At 35.8% G+C, this 23,920-nt stretch overlaps 1 protein-coding gene across 8 annotated transcripts in view; it reads left to right on the forward strand.

Annotated features, from left to right (window-relative positions):
* Positions 1-23,920, forward strand: part of DNM3 (dynamin 3) — a 646,555-nt gene that overhangs the window by 272,962 nt on the left and 349,673 nt on the right. For 6 of the 8 annotated variants that reach the window (XM_070768173.1, XM_019976685.2, XM_070768169.1 and 3 more), the window contains 4 exons: positions 5,889-5,975; positions 10,104-10,174; positions 21,010-21,061; positions 21,893-21,922. In XM_070768173.1, coding sequence (XP_070624274.1) covers positions 5,889-5,975; positions 10,104-10,174; positions 21,010-21,061; positions 21,893-21,922 — 240 coding nt within the window. The remainder of the gene's footprint in view (positions 1-5,888; positions 5,976-10,103; positions 10,175-21,009; positions 21,062-21,892; positions 21,923-23,920) is intronic. The other 2 variants (XM_070768171.1, XM_070768174.1) reach the window with 1 other exon arrangement.

The raw sequence follows: 23,920 nt of genomic DNA on the forward strand, positions 1-23,920 counted from the left end.
GTGGGCTGCCAATTGCTTCTCCAGGGCATCTTTCCGACCCAGGGATCGAACCCTTGTCTCTTGCATTGGCCAGCAGATTCTTTACCACTGAGCCACAAGGGAAGCTCTTTTAACTCCTTAGCATCTGCTAAATAACACTAGCATTCTCTTCATTCCTTTGTTTAGAAGAAATGATAAGGTCAGAAACATGAAAGAGAACATACCAACTTACTACATATGTTCTTCTTTCACAGACCCCACCATTTCTTCCATTATTTGTAGAAAATACTTGAGGTTTGGGGTTTGCCCACTTGGAGAGAGAAGGAGGGCTAACAGCATTTCTTTCTGACTGCTTTACCCAAGGCCACCTGGATGGACTCTGGCCCTTTCCCTTTTTACCAGCTTTACTTAGATCTTCCTAGACTTCTCATAAGTCCACCCCTAAAATATCAAATCATCAATAAATTTACCCTTGTGCAGTTTCTTGACCTGTTTGTACTACAGTTTCTCCTCATCTTTGATCACTTTTGTAAATGTGAATACTTCTGTTTTTCCTTTTTACATAACAAATGTGTTGTGCCCAAATAAGTATTCTCTCATCTCCTGAATAAAGCCAATATTATGCTACATACAAATTAAAAATCACTAAGGGTTTTGGGGGCAGATTTTAATTCACATAAATAGAATGAAACTATTGTAAGCTTTTATGAGCCTGGCAGGCTACATTCCATAGGATTGCAAAGAGTTGGACATGACTGAGCAACTAACACTTTTTCTCTTTCACTTTTCATAAGCAGTAAAATCATTATTGCTACTCAGTTTGTAGTACATGGCCAACACTGTATGATTTATAGCATTTTGATCAAAACAGAGCCCATAACTTTAGGTCAGCCAAATCAATCAACTCAGGTCATGCACATAAAAGAAATTTTATTCTATTTTTAGTTTATTTTCTCATTTATGTTTTGTATGCAACTGTGAACACATGGTTACCTAATAACCTGAGTCTTTGCTTAAGGCACTGAACTAGTTACTCTTGAAGGTATAGAAATCTTGCCTGACCTTGTATCTGATCCAGGAGAAACCTAATAGCATGGCTCTCATGATCTGATAAATCAATGGTTAATACACTTTATAAGCTTATGATTTATTTTTATTTATAGAAATGTCTTTCAAGTGATTTTTTTTTCTTCTAGGGAAAAATGTGGTCCATGATTAAAATTAAATTTTTACATTGATGTTTCATCAAAATAATTAAACATTATCCTAAATAATACTTAAAACATTGGATTTTATTAAAATATGTTTTTGTATATAAAAAATGATGGTACTATAATACTTTGTCTCAGAACATGTGAAGTTCTGCACATAATTAAAATTAAAATGAAAACAGAATTAAAATTTTCTCTTAGAATCATATATTTAAAATTTTGGTTCCTAAATACATATATGTTGTATTATTGCTCCATTGAATCTTCATTATTATTTAAAAATATGCAACATAATTTCAACATAAGCTATTTAGAAGCAATTTATCATTTAACAGTTGTTCAGCTTTGTCTGGAAGCTTTATTATCATTGTTTAAGCATCAAGTCTTCTGAGGCCTTCTCAGAGCAGATTTAGCCTCTAACTACTTTGTGTTTCTCCTTGCTTTTTCTGAGATCTTTCTCTTGTATGACAATTATCTGTATAATCAATCTGCCACTCAAAACTGTGTGGTTTTTAAGATCAGGTGCTTTGACATAAACTGAGCATAGAGCTGCCTTTTGCGTGTGCCCAGTAAATGTTTAAGTGAATGACTGTGAAATAAATTTAAGAATATAAAATCATTATATCCAATAGCAAAGCCTTAATTCCTTGATCCTGTATAAATCAGTTTGCAGAATATTTAAGTAATTAATAAAAGAATAAAAATCTAATGATGGTGATTTCTAGGTTAATATTATTTTGGAATACGTGATTAAAATTTTGACTGACAAATGTGTTCTTACAGTGGTAAGCTTTTAATTCAACATCCAGAGCAAAAGAGATTGAAAATTATAATGACAAACATTTGAGAAAACTGATTGCATCTTCAGTAAGAGATATTGAAGAGCAGTGAGGGATTGAAGTGAGTGATCAGTTGAGTATCTGTTGAAGCTAAGTAGAGTCAGGCAAACTGAGCAGTGAAAAGTGAAAGGGACCCTGTTAAATGAGCTAATGAGTGGCAGAAAGTCATTTCGAATGTCAGTAGGACATTTTTTTTGGCCTTCTTTCTGTATGTATCATGAAGAATCAGAACTGGACTATTACATTTGAGGGCCAGCAATTAAAGTCATCATTTTGATTTTTGTGCTCCTGAAGAGTTGGACATGACTGAGCGACTTCACTTTCACTTTTCACTTTCATGCATTGGAGAAGGAAATGGCAACCCACTCCAGTGTTCTTGCCTGGAGAATCCCAGGGACAGCAGAGCCTGGTGGGCTGCCATCTATGGGGTCGCACAGAGTCGGACACTACTGAAGTGACTTAGCAGCAGCAGCAACCTTTTTACACCCCTACAGACCTTTTAAGATCAAGCAGTGAGAAACCATACTAACTTCATTACTGCCTTTCAGTAATGCCTAGATCTTTCACTGATTACTGTCTCCCTCAATATTTCTCCTTTGCCTCCATGAGGGCAGTTCTTCTACTGTGTTCTCTTTCCTTTTTGTTCCACTTAGAATTTAGACTCATTTACTTCCAGTTATCTCAGTTACTCAATTTAGACTTCCCTGTAGCTCAAACGGTAAAGAGTCTGCCTGCAATACAGGAGACCAGGGTTCTATCCCTCGGTTGGAAAGTTCCTCTGGTGAAGGGAATAGGAATCCACTCCAGTATTCTTGCCTGGAGAATTGCATGGACAGAGAAGCCTGGTGGGCTACAGTCCATGGGGTCACAAAGAGTTGGACATGACTGAGTAACTAACACACAGAACACATCTCAATTATATACATAAAAATATGGCTCTGGCGGGTTCCTTTCTTGGTGAAATTGAGCTTGGAAAGATCAGGAGACGCACAAAAAACTCAGCCCTCTGCCAAGGGCAGTAGATTGGAGGGTTCTTAGTTGTTTCTACTTCATGAGATACTCTTGTCATTTTGGCCTTTCCTTGACATATGAGCATATGAGCCTGGGGTTATTTGTCTATCAAGTATTTAGTTTCTGAATAAATATTTATATTGCCACTCTTTGGTGTTTTAGAAATAATCTGCTATAATCCATTTTTCTAAATATTGTTATAGGCCTTCCATCCCTACTCAGTAGACCACTATTGCTTTTGCAGTCACTCATTTGCAGGAGTGTGGTTCTCTGTTAGTGTGGCTATCATCAAAACAAGTGTGCACTGTTAGCCTGGGATGATGTCTGAGTGAAGAGGAGGAGCAATTGCTCTGATGGTCTAGTGCAGACTACTGGTTAGTGCTGCATGTACCACCTAGGTTCTCGTTAGTCAAGGAGAAGGACAAACATTCATCAGCTATCCCTTCCATACTTAGAAACTTTTTATAGGTCACATAAAAAATAATTTGCAATGTTCTCAGAGTATAAAGGATGATACTATGAGATGAACTTGCCTCGAAGAATATTTCCAGAACTCAGAATGGAAGCTGCATTTGTATCTTGAAGTTATCCATGAAATAAGCCCTTAAATGAGCACATATCTCAGGATTCAGCTAGGAGTCTCAGTAAGGGGTAGTGGTTTCTGGTGATCTCATAAAAAGACACTAGGCTGTAAAATTTGAGTTGAACAGGCAGCCAGGTTTCTATGCTCTAATGATGTTTTATAAAAGTACCTTATGTTACTGTAGAAAAAATTGGAAAATGCAGAGATGTATGTAGAAAAAAATTAAAATTATGCCTAAGCCCATCATTCAAAGAGGTTGTTACTATTAATGTTTTGTAGTATTGATATTTGTGTAGATTCTTTTCTGTGCACAGACTCATTTATATGTGATTTGTGATCATGATGGTTCCACGAAGTAGTGCAGTTTGCTATCTTGCCAAGGCACTGGTGTACATCATGCATGCTGAAAAATCCATGTGCGCAGCGACACCAGTGACCATGGAGCAGTCACATTTCAGGGAGACCTAGCTTACAAGTTAGGGGAAATATTATGTGCTATAGTGTTTATTACTCAAGAATTTAGGAATTTTTATGGTCTTGGGCTATACCCTTGAAGGATATATGATGGCCTTTGACTGTGTGTGTGTATGTGTGTGTGTGTGTATGTGGGTTTATGTATACTTGTGTGTAATCAGATTATGTATTTAGTAGCCTGATTTTTTTTCCTTCATCCAATATCTATTTTAGATACTTTATCATGTTATTAGATATTATAAATTAGTATTAAAAATCAAATATTAGATATTATTTGGAATGGCTTATTACATCCCATTAGTAGACTTACCTTAATTTATTTAACGTCATTGGTTACCTAGGTGGTTTATAAAATTATGTTTATTTGTCTTATTGTTGCTTTTCCAAGTAATGCTATGATGAATTTCCTTATTATTTTAGAATCTCATGAAATAATTAGGCTGATGCCTGTATGTGTCTAAGATTGTTGATACATATTGCCAAATTGCTTAACAGAAAGATTATTCTCATTGACATCCCTTCAGCAAGTTTAAACTGTGCTAGTTTTAATATACCTTCACATGCATTGTCTTATAAAAATACTTATAGCAATTTGACAACATAATGGTTATTATCTCTCTTTGCATTACTCTGTTTGTACAGTGTGATATTTCTCCCTACTTAATGACCATTAAATTTCTTTTTAAATTAAGTCATTTTTTTTTGCCTTTTTTTATGTAAGGTATTAGTGTTATCTTACTAATTTGCAAGTGCTTTTTAATATAAATGGAATTAAAGTTTGCTTGTCATAAGCCATGAGTTTGCCCACTTTTCTCTGAAGACCACACCCTTGCTCTCTGCACTGAACTTCCTTTACTTCTTTGACCACTCATTGTCCCTGTCCTCCAGCACCTTATACACGTTCCTGTGCTTGGCAAGCTCCATTCTTCCCACAACCATTCCCACACAACTTTACCTGACTACATCCTCTTTTTAGATTAGGCTTCCTTGAACATCCTTGTATCATCCTTTTCTTCTTCCTCCTTACACTGAGAACAACTATAATTCATTCATTCACTTTTGCAAACTAAATTTTGGACAATTACCTGAATAATTTATATGGGATAAGTGATTGACATGTATTATTTTATAGTTTTGCCAAAAATATGTACATAAAAGCCCATATGTTAGGGGAGAATTTTTTAAAAAATGATCTCTCTGGTTCATGGAATGAATCATCCTCAAAGAGTTATGGACATGACCATGAACTCTAATGTCCTTGGGTTGGAATTCAGGACCCACTGATTTTGAACTGTATAGTCTTGGGCAAGTTATTTAACCTCTCTGGGCTTTGCTTTCCTCCTCTATAAAATGAGGTTAATAATCAGATCTATCTTTTATGACTATTGTGCATTTTTGAATGAGGTAATTCAAGCAGTGCTGGACCGTGGTAAGCACTCTATAAATGTTAGTCATTATCGTCCTTTTCATCCTCATTTCTGTCTTCTTCATCTTTGAACTTTATTAAGTGCTAACTCTGTATAGCAGAGTGCTGGATGCTATCTGGGTTTCTGTTTTCTTTGTAGGGAATTGCTCTGCTGGTTTTAAAGTGTTTTATCTCAGATAATATAGTTACTTCTGTTTGTAGTTTGTGAAATCTCTTCTGTCACTCTGCCATTCTTCTTTAGGCTATTTCACTTCTGCTTACAGAACGGTAATGCATGTCTTCTGGAATATAACATAACTTATCTGTTTCTTTTTTGGCAGTATAAATATTTGAGTATTAACACTGAGATCTGTTTCTCTTGATAGCTGGCAAACTTCCCCAGACTCTGTGAGGAAACGGAAAGGATTGTTGCTAACCACATTCGTGAGCGAGAAGGGAAGACAAAGGACCAGGTGAGGAGAGACCTTCCCTGGTGGGCAGGATCCTTGTGGGAAGTGGAAGGTCTCTCCAAGGTTGTTTGGTGGTCTCCAAGAGTTGGCGTATCCTTGAATGGAAAAAAAAAGAACTGAGAACACCACCACATATGTTTATTTTTATTTATGAATATTATACATGTGTTGCTATAATAACAGCTTATGTATATGTTAAAAATATAAACATATATAAAGACTTTAGAAAGATAACATTTAAAACACAGTAATAGGACTTCCATAATTTTTTCCTCAATGCTCTATGAATCATCATGTATACCCTAGGCATGTATTAATACACCCTCCACTTTGAAAACCACTAATCCAGAAACATACCAGATTTTTTCTTTGAGATAGGATGTCTTAACTTTTAATGGGCACAGATGGACACCAAAATATTCATAAATTCCTAAAACGTTTTGCAAAATGTTTAGTGCTTTTATTTATTTATTTTTTTGCTTGAAGAGACTGGATAAAGCTATTCATCAGCTTATCCATGGAACCTATGACTAAAAAAATAAAAATGTTTAAGGATATTTAAATTAGTTATAAAAATTTAAAATAATTATTTAAATATTTAAATAATTTAAAACATTAAGGATATAATGTTTTAAGCATTTCTGTTTTGTAACTATTTATACATATGGTTGGTAAAGAGTGACCTTGAAATTGTCTTTGAATCTTGGCTAGCTCTATGAATGAAAGATTATTTTCAGGTGAGGATAATTCATTAAAAAAGTACTACATGAAAATAATAGAAGCTTCTTAAATTTAGGTAAATGTTTTCTTAGTTACTTATAACATTTTATAAAGGGAAGCAAAAAGGTTTTCAGATGCTCTTCAATTCCAGGACACAGCTGCAAGTGTGACAGTGTGGAGAGGACACTGGCCTCTAGGCATGTGTTCACCAGAGAATAACATGTTCTTGAGCAAATCACTTCTTGGGACTGTTGTTTTCTCATGTATAATGTTGAAATGCTGGTCAATATGATCTCTGAAGTTCTCTGCAAGTTAGAATTCTGGGATTTTGTGGTTCTGGAGTGAGTTGGAAAGGAGGAGAGAAAGAACTGGATAAAAGGAGGAAGGCAGAATAGAAGAGAGAGGTAGACACAAACCATGGGGAGAGAGAGATATGCAACATGCCTAGATCAAAAGTTGAAGAAATAGGCTTTGTGACTTAGTGGAGATAAACAATTCAATATTAACTCATGAGTCAGTAAAAACTAGCCTGGGTCCTCAGGATATACGACCCTAGACCAGGAGTTCCCCTGCATACCTGATGTCACGCCTACTGTTGGACCGAGAAACAAATTCTGGTATCAGCTGTACTCCTGACCTTAAGTAAATAAGATAACCATTTTAATTTGTATTTATTCAATGCAATTCAAATGATAATACATTTTACTTAACTCTTAGGGATCCTATGTAAAAAAAAATACCAAGGAAAAAGTAGTACAATTATTATCTTAATTATCTTTTGTGTTTATATCTAAATCAGTTGTTAACTTCTTGATGTTTCATGTTTCAGAGATTTGTTGTACTGAAATGACAAACTTATTGTCATGAAGACTGTGGGCTCTGGGTTCAGACTGCCTGAGTTCGAATCCAAGCTCTATCATTTTACTTTCTGTGTAAATGAACAAGTTATTTGCAGTTGAGTCTCCTCATCTGGAAGTGAATAATAATGGTAGTTAACTCATAGGCATTTTGTGAACATGAAATAAAGTAATCCAGATAAGGTTCTTAGTTCTTCATTAAGTTGTTCTTGTTGTTATTCCTAAAGAGCTATGACACACAGTAGACATGAGAAATCATTTTTTCCCCTAATTTTTAGATAGACTTTCTCCCATCTACCTTTGATGGAGTGATTAATTCATTCCCCAAGTAGAGTTAAGGGAGGGAGTGAGCATCTCCCTTCTAAGTGACTGTCCCACGTGGCCTGGTCTGACAGTTAACCACCTGAAGAAGCTGGTGTTTGCTACAAGTAATAAAGACATCTGTGGCGTAGAAAAAACGTTCATGTTTTTGGTAATGTGAACATGTCAGTTTGCATAGATTTCACATTTGAGTTCGAACTTTATGCTGCTTGAGGCCATATTGGTCAGAGAGTGAGCCATTTCCTTAGGCCTCTGTACGAGAACTGCTCCGAGGTATTCTTGCAGTTTTCTCAAAAAATGGAATTATTACCAACTTCTGCTCTGGAAACTTCTTGGGGAAAAATTCTTGAGAATTAAAATTATGAAAAACCATAAATCTATCTGTGAACTTTTTTCTGAAACAGAGGGTTTTTTGGAACTTCTATGTGTGCCTGTTATTCCAGGTGCTCCCATACATCTAAATGCATGTTGAAATGACTGACTTTGTGGGTGATTACTGCTACCAGGAGTGGTTTTACTTTTCTTCAACTAAATATTCAATAGCTGTGGGTGAGAAAGGCAGTGAGAAACTCTGAGAGAGTGAAAAGAAGGAGAAAAAAATGTCCTATTTTCCTTTCCATCCCCCACATGCGACCTGGCTCTTTTCCTAGGATGAACACAGACTCCCAGTTTCCAGGAATATGAATGAGAATAGCCATAGTTGCGATTTTTCTTCCATTTTTCCCCTGTGCTGCAATCCAAGTGAATGTGCATGAACGGCCAAGATACTCATGACAGCCTTTGGCGATACTGAGAATTATGTAGATATTTTTCTGTTTATGGTGACAATTTATTTGTGCTTAAATATTATGGTTTATTGATCCAGACTCCTGGCAAATGGATTTGGGGGTATAAAATTTAATAGAATCTGGCTTTATTGTAGGGAGAATAGTGGCAGTGTCACAGATAATCTCATAACTATCACCCCTCCTAACTCTTCAGTTTTCTTCATTAAGAGAAGAAACAAAACTATATGATGCTATGAAAATTTTCATACAAGTATGATATTGTTGACCCAATAGTACCTGGGTATAAACTTTATGTTGGTAGTGGGGATGGTTTGGGGTGATTCATTTACTCTTTTTTGGTAGGGCCCTTGGGGTTCACCATAATATTTGGTCAGATGACCAACTGAAATTAGCCATAAAAGCAGAGACCAGAGCATTGGGTAATGAGTGAGAAACAAAAATACTTGGCCAGGTATTAACTATATGGGAATAAATTGCTCCCTTTAAAGTAAACTGTTCTTCAAGGCTGGTAGAGAGTTATGGAATTTACAGCCAAAACTATTTATCAGGCATGTGTTATGTGTATCATGCTAGATTCTGCAGATAAGTGATGAACAAGATAAGTATAATCTCTGCCTCCATGGAGCTGACTGTCTTGGAGGGAAGCAAAACATCAAACAAAATATAAATAAATAATCACATTTGTGGTAAACAGCTCAAAGAAGAGTATAGGGTATAATAAATAAAAATATAGCCATGATATATAGATTATATGAGAGTAAATAGCATGATCCAACCAGGTCTTGGGCAAGGATCAGAGAAGGCTATCCTGATGAAGCACCTACTGGGGAGCATTACATAGACTTTGCCAGTGAACTGTTATCATGGTGCTTTGATGCACTCAGAAGTCACCTTCAGTGAAGCCTATTGATCTTAAGGAGGTTTTCTATTTATTTGGATATTGCCTTTTTGAGTTGGTTGATAGGATACTTCTCCTGCTCGCCTAGAGGGAGCTTAAAGAGTTAGGAGAGGAGAGGAGAAACAAGAGATGATGTTGCTATTCTGTGGCTAATGTGTAGTGTCTGCAGGAACAGAGTGCTCTGAGCAGCTCCTTGTAGCCTTTTTGCCATGTGTCTTTTTATACATATGTCCTTTTGAATGTTATGCCTACATTTTAGGGGCATAGAATAATTCTAGGTTCTGTGTTAAACTGGCAAAGAGTACATGCCTATAAACTATAATGCTGTTGTCTTCAAGTGTGACTCAGATGTTTCACATAGAGTTTTTGTTTTTGAATTTAGAGTAAAAATTATGAGAGTGTAATGAAAAAAATTAATGCCACTTTTCATTCTAACCAAAACATCCTTTTAAAATTGAATAAAGATAATTTGTAGACAATTACTGAATTTAGTGTTTGAGAATATTTAAGATGGGTTTTTACTAAAGTGATTTTCTTTGACTTATAGGTGCTGCTGTTGATCGACATCCAAGTCTCCTACATCAACACCAACCATGAAGATTTCATTGGCTTTGCAAAGTACGTGAAAATCCTTGATTGTCATGTACGTTTCTCCTGCTGGTTTGTCTCAAATATACATTATGAATTTCTCCTACAACCTTATCATCTTTCAAGAGTACATTCTGTGTCAGGATTAACTCTGAGTCAACCTACTGAGGAGGTCCGAGCCTCATGGCCTTGGGGTCTTGTTCTCTGGCTAACGGAGCTGACTTCTTTATTGCGCAGCATGTGAAATCATATGTAGCTCCGATACTCCTTGTTTTTGGATGATGATCTGCAGTTTGTACTTGAGCCCCCATAGATAAGCAGTAACAGATGCACATTTAAAATCAGTTTGGGAATAATTTCTCACATAAATTTGAAATATCAAGCATGGTTCACAATATACATGCTATTTGGACATCTGCAAAGAGTTGGACACGACTGAGCCACTGAACTGAACTGAACTGAAGTCAGAATATGGGACTTGCAAGGTAGCTCAGTGGTAAAAAATCTGTCTGCCATTGCAGGAGACTCAGGAGATGCAGGTTTGATTCCTGGGTTGGGAAGATCCCCTGGAGGAGGAAATGGCAATCTACTCCAGTATTCTTGCCAGGAAAATCCTGTGGACAGAGGAGCCTGGCAGGCTACAGTCCATGGGGTCGCAAAGAGTTGGACATGACTGAGCAACATAGCATACACACACACACACACACACACACACAAATCAGAATATAGAGGCTTATTTTTTAAAACTGCCTTTTGTGAACTTGCTGCTGCTGCTGCTGCTGCTAAGTCACTTCAGTCGTGTCCGACTCTGTTTTTTGGATGAATGTTCTCTTGTCTGTATACTTTATATAAGCTTGTCTATTTATTGCCATTCTATTATACATGTACTGCATTATATGCCAATATTCTATTGCTGTATTCACAGATATTGTCAGGTAAACATTTTTCTTAATTATTCAAGGTTGGCTGGTTATTGTGTGACATTTTCAAGACCCTAAATTTACCATTTTTTTCTGCACTTCAGTGGAATCAGTTTTCTAATTGCTTTCAAAGAATTTTGATTCCAACTCTAAAATATGCTAATGGCATGTGAGTGATTCCAACTTTATATAAAATATAATTTATATAAAAAACAAAGAGACCTATGTACTGTTACTTGTACTGTGTATTCAAGAACAGGGACAAATGAAAAAATAAAACGCAAGAAAATGTAAAGCTAGACTGACCTAGTTTTACATTTGACTTTGAGGAAACAGATATTTAGGTCATGTGATCTAAACTAAACTATGGCCTAAGGAATTTATAGACATGTTTTAGAAAGGAAGGGCACAATTATTCAACAGAAAATTGTCTCATTGTAGACTTGGCCTAACCAGTAGTGTAGTTATTACTAGTGTCTGGTACACTAATTTTTGTTTTTGGTACATTCAATTCAATTCATTTCAGTTCAATCACTCAGTCGTGTCCGACTCTTTGCAACCCCATGAATTGCAGTACTCCAGGCCTCCCTGTCCATCACCAACTCCCAGAGTTTACTCAAACTCATGTCCATCAAGCAAGTTTTTTAAAACTGTTTTCTGTCTGTGACTTAGTGTAAAGTTGTTAGAACACAGTGATTAATGTGTTCCTTTGGACAACTGTCCACTCCAGCTTCTAAATAGGTATTTATTCTACAGACATATCACACAGACCTGCTCCCTTGTCTTCTAGCCCTTCTAGCTCTCACCGTCTGAATTGCTCATTTCCTTCTGCAAAATGACCAGTGGGAAGAAACCTAGACTCTGATGTGCCTTCTTGTCCCTAGGCCCGGAATGGGGACCCAAGACTTTCTACGTGATTTTCTGCATAGTCAGTGAACTCCTTGTGGCCTATGCCCAGGCTCTACTCTAATTGCTTCAGTGGTGGTGGGGAATAAGAGCAAAAGAAAAAAAATTGTCTTTTAGAGGTTGCTTAATAATTGAAAAATACAGAGAAATGCATGTAAAAATTTAAACTGACACATTCTCACTTGCTTCTTTGAGGAATTTCAAAGAAAAAGAAATCCTTGAGTCATTCGAAATAACAGGAATGCTGCCTTTCATGTTGATTTTTTATTGGTTACAAATGCCAGTTGGCTTCTTATAAAAATGTAGCAGATGTAGATATAAACTCGACACCATAACTTAAAAGTGAAAAGGATATCGCAGTGCTGTTCTGTGGTGGTTATCGCAACTTAAGGACAAGAGATAGAAAAAAATCATAACCAGTTTGGAAAGATTCAAATTTTGAACACATTTTTGTAACCAGCACAATTTAAATTTCACCCCTATGTTCCCCTTGAAGTGTTTTCCCCTCTAGTACTTATTTTTAAAGATAAATGTTCAGAGTTTATATTCTCCAGTAAATTTTAATATTTTCTACCTCAGAAGCTGTTGAACTAAATTATTATATTAGGTTTTCAAAGGTATGTAATTTTGCAAATGAAAATACTTCAAGCACAGACTTTTGATGCAGTCTCTCTCTAATCCAGTTAACAGCCCCATTTTTCCAGCAATGAGATAGATTATGAACTTTTATGATATTGGGGGACTAAAACGAAGCATTGTTCAAACTGCTTTAGAAACCCAGCAATGCACATTTCTCATCTACTTTAAACTGAACACCTAAACTTCTGTTTGAAGGGCTAGTCTGGGAGTCAGTGGTCTGAATTCTTTTTCCAGGATTTGCTGCTGATAAGGTTTGGGTTTTGGCAAGTCACTTAGCCTCTCTGTATCTCAGTTTATTGCTCTATCAAATGGAATAATAAAAAAAAAAAAATCCCTGTGTTATATACCTTTCAGGATTGTCAGAAATTATGTGAAAGTACTTTTGAAAACTGTGGTGTAGTCTGTAAAATTGGGAAAGTGCCATACATACACATTTATACACATATATATGCACATGGAGGGATTTTGTTCTACAAGATGCACAATTTTACTTCATCATGACATTTTAATGACTGGATTATGATTGCCACTAAAAGATTTTTTAGTTGCTGATGTTATCTCCAAATGTAATATTTTGCACTGGGACTCAGAGGTAAATGTTCTTTCCTTTTGAATGCCAAGTTGGAGTACATTTCAGTGTGACATGGGATAATTATGACGATGAAGAAATGTTCATTTCAAAATCACTTTGAGGGATTATGGTATTTTTGTGTGTGTGTGCTTTTAAAAATTAAAAAAATATGGTTGTAGCTATAAATTTTAAAGTTGGCAGGAATGCTGTTTCCATGAAGGAAGAAAAGTCAAGCCATATTTGAAGACAATAATGTAAGTATTTTTAAGTTCTGAAGATAGAAAATTAACGTCTGGAGTTGAGGAAAACAAACATTAATTTCATGAGATTTTTAGAGATTTGCCAAAAGAGGAGGACCACCCCTCAAGATTTATAGGATGGTGATGTCCAGAGTATTTTACACATGCAGTTTTTTTTTCCAACTGGGATGACTTTTTGTTCTAAAAATTAACAAAAAAAAAATAAAAAGGAAAACAAATTGCTAAAACTGGATTAACGGACAATTAAGTCTCAGAGTCGTGTTCAGGACATTTCAATTCTTCTTTCTGCTATAGAATTTATTCTGCCATGTTGAATATATGGAACTTTTTTTTTCATCTCCCAGCTATTTGTTAAACATGGACCGTAAAATATGTACCATGTGTAACACGTCCAAGTAAGCACTGCTGTAGACATACTTTGGAATTTCCTGATTTCTGAAGGCTTGATTTTTCAGTCGTAATGTAGTTTCTGAACCTACAAGTTTAGTATTCCAGAAGGAAACATTAATTTTCCTCATGACTTAAGGATTTTAATCTGTCATTCTTCCCGGTTGGGAAAAAAAAACAAAAAACAAAAAACCCTACATTCTATTTTTCTTAATACAACATAATTAGTTTTTGTTATTTAAGAGAATGAGCTATTCTAATTTTTCCTTTATTCACTTCCTCTCTTTCTCAGTAATCCTGTTGTCTGAATAGAAAGCAAAGTTGTTAGCTGAATGCCTTGGGGAGTGAACTTTCAAATTCTTCTGCTCTTCTCCTTTTTCATGGGCACAGTTTGCCTTCTGAGTTACTAAGATTTATGCAGTCCAGTGGTTTAAGAAAAACGGGCTCCAGATACAGACCGTTAGAATAATATCTCTATGCCACAAGCAGCAGACTGAGGTCTGTTTTTCAATCTGCTGAGTAGGTCTCTCCACCTGTTTTCTCACAGTTGAAATGATAGTGTGCAAATTTCAGTTCTTGTTATGTGAGCACCATGAAAATTCTATGGGTGGTAACATTCATTATATCTCTTTCCTGACCCCATGGAATGCCTCTGTTACCATTTTACAAAAGGAAATATATGTGAACCTTGGCACCAAATTCCAGAACCATTGTGATCTTTCCCTTTATATTTTTTTCTGTGTCCCTAATAGATAATCTTACTCCATTATTATGATGTCTCTAGTTCCTATTCTTATATGAGAGTGTTCTTTCTCTTATAGAATTAAAACTTAGGTATTAGATTATAGCAAGATCCTTCTTTTGATTCCTTTGCCAATTTAGGAATTTAATGCTTGGTCGCTCACTAGGACTGTTATCAGGTAGAAACATATGACTGAGCAACTTCAAGAATGTTATTAATGTCATTATCTATTTAAAGAAGATACAAATTCCAGTGTTTCAAGCACTATTTAAAAATAAGTGGACTTGCACTTTTCTCTTTCATTTTCAAATCTGTTATTTTAAACTTTTTCATCTTTAAAATGAGTCTTAGGAGGTAAGTTTTCTTTCTTTTATAGGCCCCCAATTTCTGTAGAGTTTTCTTGCATAATAGCCTGAGACTTCACTAAAGATCCCTCAAGGACAGTAAATATCATGTAGTTTTCTTCTTCCTTTGGCTTCTGATTGGATGGCGCCAAGCCTACTTACGATAGGTTGCATTCCTGGGACTCTCAGCAACTGTTTAAAATCTTCTTGCTTCAATAGCCCTCCATTGTCCCCTGACTTTCCTTTTTATGCTCTAGCCATTCCTTCTCATTTTTGTTTTGGAACTCTTTATACTCTGATCAAGGCTTAAAAACTGCTTTTATCAGTATTCTCCTGTAGACCCCTTTCTCACTCATTGCCCTGTCCCTGTCTATGTTACCCACTGCAGTGGTTTCAGTTACCAGCTTTATCTGATTCTTCTAAATCTAGATCTCCATTCCAGAACTTTTCTTGGACTGTTACCATATTTCACTACATCCTGGGCATTTCTACCTGTATATCCTATGGAAGCCTCAACTCAGTATTCCCCCAAAAAACTCATCATTTTATATAATTCACTTTTCCTCCATTGTTCCGGTAACTCCCAGTTGCTCAATCAGAAACCTGAGTGTCTTTCTTTACTCTTTGTTTCCCTCATCCTTATTTCCTTCTGTGTTAACCAAGTCCATATGATTCTACCCTATAGCATTTTTTAAATTGGTCTATTTCTTCCCATAACTATTGCAATGACTAAAGTTAGTCTTCTTTTGATTGGGTTATTACAACAGTCTTTTTGCCCGTTGTCATGTTCTTTCTTATTCCTTCTGGGATTCATGTTACTTTCAGAATAAAGTCTAAACTTGTTAGTGTGGTTTCCAAGGCCCTATAGAAAATGTCTTTTTTTTTTTTTTTTTTGCTTGTCTCTTCAGTCTATTCTATTGTTACTATTCCTCTCTAGCCCATCCCCTAACTCTGTGTTCTAGCCAGACTGGCTGCCTTTGGATTCCTAAATGTACCATACTCTTGCTGCAGCACATGCCTATGGCACACATCTTCAAATTGTTTAAATTTCCTATTGCAGAGGAACATTAAGAATCTGGTTGTAAATAACTCTGGTTGTTGTTCAGTCACTCAGTCATGTCCAACTCTGCAACTCTGTGGACTGCAGCATGCCAAGCTTCCCTGTCCTTCACAATCTCCTGGAGTTCGCTCAAACTCATTGAGTCCATTGAGTTGGTGATGCCATCCAACCATCTCATCCTCTGCCATCTCCTTCTCCTCCTGCCTTCAATCTTCACAGCATCAGGGTCTTTTCCAATGAGTTGGTGCTTTGCATCAGGTGGCCAAAGTATTGGAATTTCAGCTTCAACATCAGTCCTTCCAATGAATATTTAGGGTTGATTTCCTTTAGGATTTGCTGCTTTGATCTCCTTGCTGTCCAATAACCTTGGTATCAAAATATTTTCCACAAAATTTCTTAAGAAATTACTGTAAACCATGCAAGTGGTGAGAGAGGTGAGATACTAATTAATGCAACACACCATTGGCCATCAGGGAGCAGACCTTGTTGGAGGGGAATTAGAGACCTGCCTATAACATAGTCCTGTTTATAGAATACAGGCACAGACCCAGAGCTTGTGGAGTTCGTGGGAAGGAGAGATAACTGGAGGTTCTGAGAATGCATAATCCAGAAATGGTTCTGGCTTTGATTTTGAAGGCTGGGCAGGATTCCAACAGTCATAGGGAGGAGTTAAGGCTGGCTGCTTCCTGTCTTCCCTGGTTCAGAGTCGATACTGCCTATTTCAGGGAAGTATTATTTAATAAAACACTTCTTTGATCATGCTACTTTCTGGCTCAGAAATTTTAAATACTTTCTGCTGCCTTCAGTGTAATGACCAAATTCTCCATAATTGGCCCTAACATAGAGTTATTGTACTAGGTGGCTTTTAAGGTCATTTACAAACCCAAGTCTATGGTCCTATAATTTTTGCCATAATAATTTTTTTTTGTACAGCTTCCCTACATGCCCCATCTTTCTACCTACTAGCTTTGCATATGCTACTGCATTCTCTTAGAATGCAGTTGATTTTCTTCCTCTATTAAAACTTTACTTCAAGTGTTCTATGAAAATCTCAAATCAGATCAGACCAAAAATGATCTTTTTTGTCTCTGAGCATTCAGAGAAATTACCGTACGCAATTTATTTGATAAATGGTCACACCTACCCCTTGGCACATTCTTATATTATTACAGTCTTTTATTGCATATGCACATGGACATGGATAGAAACAAATAATGCAAAAACATCTTTTTGAGCTGAGGTAAAAGTGGATTACTTTTCTTTGCATGTCTTTCAGTGTGCTCTTATTTTTATACAGTTTAAACATCTTGTTGTATACTTTCAAAATCATTATGTCTCAACATTAAACTAATTAACCTAATTTGCTCTCATGTGTTTTAATGTTCTGGTGAAAGCTTCCACAGTGACTTGTGTGTAGTAGGAATTTATATGATTAATAACAAATATATACACAGATAATAAGATATGGTGGTAATTATATCCCCTGTTTGAAACAGAGGCACTTTTATTGGCTTTCTATTGCAGCTTCACAAATTTATTCTTTCAGAGCTTATCCCTTTGTTATTTATGTTTTGTGTATGTATATCACTACCCACACTAGATAAATTGTAGGCTCTCATTACAAGGACCATACCTTATTTATGTTTATATGTTCCACAGAGTGCCTTTCAGATAATTGATACCTTAAAGTTTTTTACTTATGTCAAATTAAAGCATTATATGTAGGTGTGTTGTACAATATTGCAGAGATAACCAGTTAAAGACCTATCACCAAGGATATATCCAAAGACTTAAATGAACTTCCAAGTCCTTACATGGTTTTCTGTGAACACATTTTTTAAATAAGTATTTTAAGATACTTTCAGTTCAGTTATCATTGCATTCCTAAGGATTATGATAAAGGATATTTTCTAACTAGGCAGCTTATTTTTTATTATAATGTTACTTAACGGAGTAACCTTAAGTACCTAAATACATCATTAACGACAGTATCTTTGGATTCATGGGACCAGTTGTTGCAAAAAGATTATTTTTTTTAGGTGAAAAGTAAGGTAATTTAGTATTTGTTCTAACCCTAATATCTGAGAGTATCTTATAAAATAAATGTCTTTTCCCCCTGAATATTGTTACAAGTGATAGATCCTATACATGCATTATTTAGTAGCTGAATGTTCTTTGTCAGTGGAACATCTCTCCTGGTAGATTTCATAAGCATCTGAGAGTGACTTTGCATCTCAAGGAATCTTGGATCTAAAAGGCACTTAAGAAGTGCCTAGTACAATCCCTCAATCCTTGTCTCTGTCTCTCTGTCTCTTAACACACACATACACACACTTTATAGCCAAGAAAGCCAAGAAACTAAGGTCCATTTAGGTCATACTGTTTGCCTAAGTTAGCACAAGGAGTCATCCACAATCTATTTTTTTTACTTTACATTCAGCTTCTTTTATACGATTTTAAGGAGACCCATAGATAATTCAAGGGTCCCCACTAGTTCACCTACTCCAAAGTAAACACCTATAAGTCTGCCATAGTTTGAAGTTACCACTACCAGTCAGTAATTTATTTTAAAATAGTTCCCCTTTAAAGAACTCCAAAACACAAGTAGATGCTTGGGAGAGATGGCCATATCCATGAAGAAGGCATGGTCACGTTGTAGTAGTAGTTTTCCCATTTCTTCCCAGAAGAGAGAAGAAAGCTTGGAGGATCCTGGAGAAAGAAAGCATAGGGTCTGAAGCCCCAGGAAGAGTAGTAGACACTCCGTGCCTCAGGGTACGGTGGACAGTCAGAAATCAGTGTGGGCCACAGACCCAACATTCACCTCGTTCACAACCTCACCACAAATACCTGAGTAATATAGATGTGGATTATGAAGAGAAGCTTAGAGAGAGGTGAATCTCATAGTGATTAAGGAAATTACACATTTAACTAAAAACTAGAAAAATAAGAACTGAAAGAGAAAAGCTAAATTCTGAAATTAGCAAAGTGAAAAAGAAAGATGCACACAAAATATCTTTAGTAATCAAATACAGTGTGGCCTTTCAGCACCTACCTCTTCCCCTCCCTCAGGTATATGTAGTATATAGTTTTTTTATGCGTATAAAGGGAAACAGCTTAAATACATCATGGGAGATTATAAAAGATTGCCATTTTGAGCAACTCTTCTAAGTGTGGTGTTGATTTCTGATGTGTTACTGAACTATAATATCCCACTACTTTAAACAGTTGACTGATGACCTAAACCTACCTTTCCTCTGTTTTAGACTATTTCATTGACCTCTGAAACAGCTTTTATAAACAGCTAAACAACTAGTCAGAGGGCTCAGTATTGCTAGTCTTCTCAAAATAACCAAAATGAGTTGTATTGTCTTATATTGATATGTGTTTACTCATGGACTCATTGAAAGAAAGCCTTTGTTCTTTTGAGAGAGAGAGTAACATAGTGCCTAATCATGAGAAGTCCGGAGTTAAATGTTGGGGTCGTATCTGGAATGTCATCTCCTCTGTGCTTATGTCGTAATACCAGCCTCACTGGATTTCTCATTCAACAGATATTTGTTGAATCCAGCTATGCACCAGGTAGTTTCTAGCCACTGGGGTTATAGCAGTGAATGAAACAGGCAAAACCGCCTGCTCGCAAGGAGTTTTCATTCTAATGGAGGGAGGCAGCTAATAAACACACACACACAAATGAGTAGAAACTCTATAGTGTGTTTTAAGGTGAAAAATGCCATAGAGAAAAATAAAATAGCATAATGAGAATGAGACTCCATCATGATAGGTCTCACAGAAAAGATAAATTTGAATGAAAACTTGAAGGAGATGGTGTTGGGAGCCGTGCAGGTATATGGTGGGAGTGTATTTTTGAGGCTGGTGGAGGAGCTAGTGTAAAGTCTTTGAGGTGGGAGTGTGCCTGGTGGGGTTAAAAGAAAAAAGAGAGATCAGTATGGCTGGACCTCTTTAATGCAAAAAGTGGGAAACAGGAGGATATGAGTCAAAGAGGTTAGAGTAGGGTTCAGGGACTTTGCAGACCATTGTAAGAGTTTTGACTTTTACCCTGAGTGTAATTGTGTTGCATAGCAGTAGAGGGTTTTGAGGAGAAGAATGACATGAACCCCCTTTTAAAAGTATCACTCTGGCTTCTGTGTTGAGACTAGACATTATGGGGACACATGTATAAGCAGAGACCAAACAGTAAGTGATTGTAATGGTGCAAGTGAGAGATAATAGTGGCTTAGGCCAAGGTGGTAGCAATGGAAGTGGTAAAAAGATGTTGAGTTTTAAATACATTTTGAGAAGTAGAACCCATAACATTTTTTGGTGATTTGATATGGAAGTAATAGAAAGAGGAACCAAGGATTTGGCTTAAGCACTTGGAAATGTGGAATTGCCACTAATTAAGAAGTGGAAGAGTGTGGATAGAAAGGAATTTAGGGAGGATATCACGAGTTCAGTTTTGGTAGATTAAGTTTGAGATGCCCATTAGACATCCAGTTGGAAATGTTGAGTTGAAAACATATGAGTTGAGAACATATGAGTCTAGTATTGGCAAGATGGGTCCAAGCTGTACTAGCACTTGTTAGCGGAGTAACTTTGGGAAAGACACTTAGCTTCCCTGTGACTCAGTCTCTCCATCTGTTACTATTGGTAACTACCTCACAGAGTTAAAATTTAGATAAAATCACTAATACCTGTAAAGTGCTTAGAACATGACATACACTCAAAAGGTGCTAACTATCAATTTTTAGTGCAACAATCTTATATGCCTGTGGGACATCACAAATACTGTTATTAACATAGCAATACAACTTTTCTTCCTGTGGTGTATTATTTTTTTATATTGTTATTTTGTGATTAACTGGTTGGTTCTAGAAGTTCCACTGAGTTGGTTTTGCTTCCAGAATTAAACTGACCTGGATTTTTTATATTAGCTCTGCCTCAGTTGATAAATGCCTGTATTTATTTTAGTATCTGTTACTTGCTCAGAAAAAAATCTTAAAAGTTTCTTCAGTGCTACTCTCCTTTGCTTTTCTCAGTGCTCAGCAGAGAAGCAGTCAGGTTCACAAGAAAAACACAATTGGAAATCAGGTAGGAATTGTTCAAAAGAATCAGTGCATGCATGCTCCAAAGAATTTGAACTAAATTGCTTGATTGACTTTTTTAACGCAAATTAATCATGTGCAAATTTTGCTGGAAATGCAGCTTTTTGTTTTGTTTTGCTTTTAAAGTTTTTGGAGTGAATTGCATTTTTGTTTGTTTGTTTGTTTTGGCTATTTTATGCAGTTAACCCTATTGATTTATTTTAAATAACTTTTCTGCTATTTGCTCTGCTTTTCAAATTTGACTCCTTGTGTCCTACTTTGCTTGCTTATATTACCCCTAAATTTGATTTAACATCAAACTTGTGAGTCAGTGCAAGGTTAAAATACGGTGAGTAGTTGCATGAGCTTTCTGGTGCTGCTGACTAGTTCACACATTTGCACAGCTTGGTAACAGTGAAGGGACAGCTCATAAAGAAGGCAGCTGTTGGATATAAGATTTAATCTCTGCCACGCCAAATCATGTTGGTTAATGAAGATGTTAATTCCTAAGAAGATCTGATCTTTTGAGTTTTCCTGTTTTGGGCTGACCAGCTGTCTCCAACTAATAGCGCTCTGCAGAGACTGCATTAACTCTGACAGTTTGTTTCTTTTATGTTTTATGTGATAATGAATATTTGCATTGTTATTTCTTTTCAAGTCAAAACAATGATGATTTTATAGTTTTCTTTTTTTTAATTCAGAGGTACAATTATTGAACAAATTGAAACCTCTGCTCTAGAATTTTTTCCATTGTTTTGAAAGGAGAAGAGGTAATAATAGACTTTATTTTAAAAACTTTTTTTTCTGAACTAAAGCATATAATTCTTTGCTATTTCAGGGAACCAATCTTCCGCCTTCAAGGCAAATTGTACGAGCTAAGTTCTGTAAGCTTTACTGTTGCTTTTTCATTTAGCTTCCCAAGGGCACAGTTTGTCTTTAACTGATTAACTCAACTAGCGCTTGCTACTAATTTTTTTAAACTTAGATTGTCTTGTCCATAACACCCTATCATTGAAATAAAAATCCTCTTAAGAGGGTTCATCCCTTCACTGCTAATAACTTGCTGTGATTGAAAGGTATGAACTAGTGAATTCTAAAATGCTATAATAATAAACATTTAACACTGTGGGTGCTTTGATATTTCTCTAATTTTAATGGGCCTTAAAATAATTAAAATCATTAATGACCTTCATCTCTGTCCTTTTATGCTATGTTGTTATGAGATGTAAGCATTTTTCTTCCCCTTGTATAATATTTCCAATAAATGTAGATGACACTTCTAAAAGGTGGGTGAATATTAAACATTTGATTTTGATATACCTGTTGATAACCCTGCCCAATATCAATTATTTATATTTATTCTTTTAAAAAATAATAAAACAAAAAGCAAAATTACATTGATTGACATTTTATACGGCTTAAAGTTTTAAAACCAGATGCTATATCTTCGCTTAATGAAATTATAAAATACTGTCAAATTACTAGCATAGGCATTAGAAGAAAGAAGCAATTATACTCATTTATAGCATGGGTGAGGCAGCCCTGAAGTGTTTCTTCCAGCTATGCATAACTTGAGAATGAGATTGGAGGATGGGTAGATTATTTTCTTCATGATGTTTTGGAAGAAACAAACTTTGTAGCTAGGTATTCCTTGGTTCAAATTCTCCTCTGTCACTTAGTAGCCCTGTGGCCTTGGACAAATTGAACCTGAGTTTGCTCAATTGTGTGATGGGAAGAATAGAAAATTTCTCTGCCAGGTGATTGTGAGAACCAAAAATAACCTCCATAATGAGGTTTGCAGCTTACTAGATATGTGCCCTATAAAGAGTAGAAACTTTGCTCCAGGCAAGTAGGTGTTGTTTCTTGAAACTTTGGGGAGAAAAAGAATATTAAGTATAAGAAAATTATGAGTTATAAAATGAGAGAATGAAACATTTGGAAAATTAGAAGCTATAGCAATTATTTTGTAGATTACAGTGCCCAGATTAAGTCTAGGTGTGGTATAATGGTTTTATCTATAAAATTTTGTTCATGGTCAGAAGCTCTAGCTCATAGAAGTTTATGCTGATTGGAAAAGCATTAGTATAGTGGCATAAATGCACATTTTAAATCAGATTTGAAAGGAAACTCTGAACATATTGCTTCCAAATGCTAAAATCATGCTAATTGTGTTTCTGGGGCTTTACTTTCACTGAGTACTTCAAAGCCCATGCATTATGAAAGTTTTATAACTCAAGATAATAGAATTGGGGTGAATGTTATAATAGAATACAGATCGTATATCCAAAACCTCTGGGGCCAGATGTGTCTTGAGGGTCAGAACTTTCTGGATTTTAGAAAAATATTGTATATATCATATACTATTCAGTATTGCTGTGGGGTCAGAGGCAGTACTCTGTACTTAAACACATTGTATTTCTGCAGTGAAACAAATGATAATCATACTAAGCAGATTAAACGAAAGACAAAAGTTTTTACATCAATTCAAGGTTTTGCTGCCAAATTTGTTGCTGCTGTTGTTTTAACATTTCATTTTGCTAGTAAGAGGTTATAAACCTGAATATCTTCCTTTTCGGAATCAAATCCAATAGTTAAATACAATATATTTTAAAGAATCCTTAATTTTTTTCTGCTTCATAGAAATAAACCATCATAATTTGAAATCCTTTTCTTTATGAATCTGAGTAACTGAGATTGATTTGGATTTATATAAAAATAATTTTTGTCAAATTTGAAATTGGAATTACATTTTTACATTTCCAACCTCCTTCCAGAAGCTGTGTTTAAAATTTTTTTTTTTTTTTTGCTTATCAAGAAGCCCAAAACCATGGAGTCTTGGAGTCCAGCCTGCTAATTGATGTCAGCT

This window comes from Bos indicus, chromosome 16 (genome assembly GCF_029378745.1).
Source record: "Bos indicus isolate NIAB-ARS_2022 breed Sahiwal x Tharparkar chromosome 16, NIAB-ARS_B.indTharparkar_mat_pri_1.0, whole genome shotgun sequence".
Classification (NCBI taxonomy): domain Eukaryota; kingdom Metazoa; phylum Chordata; class Mammalia; order Artiodactyla; family Bovidae; genus Bos; species Bos indicus.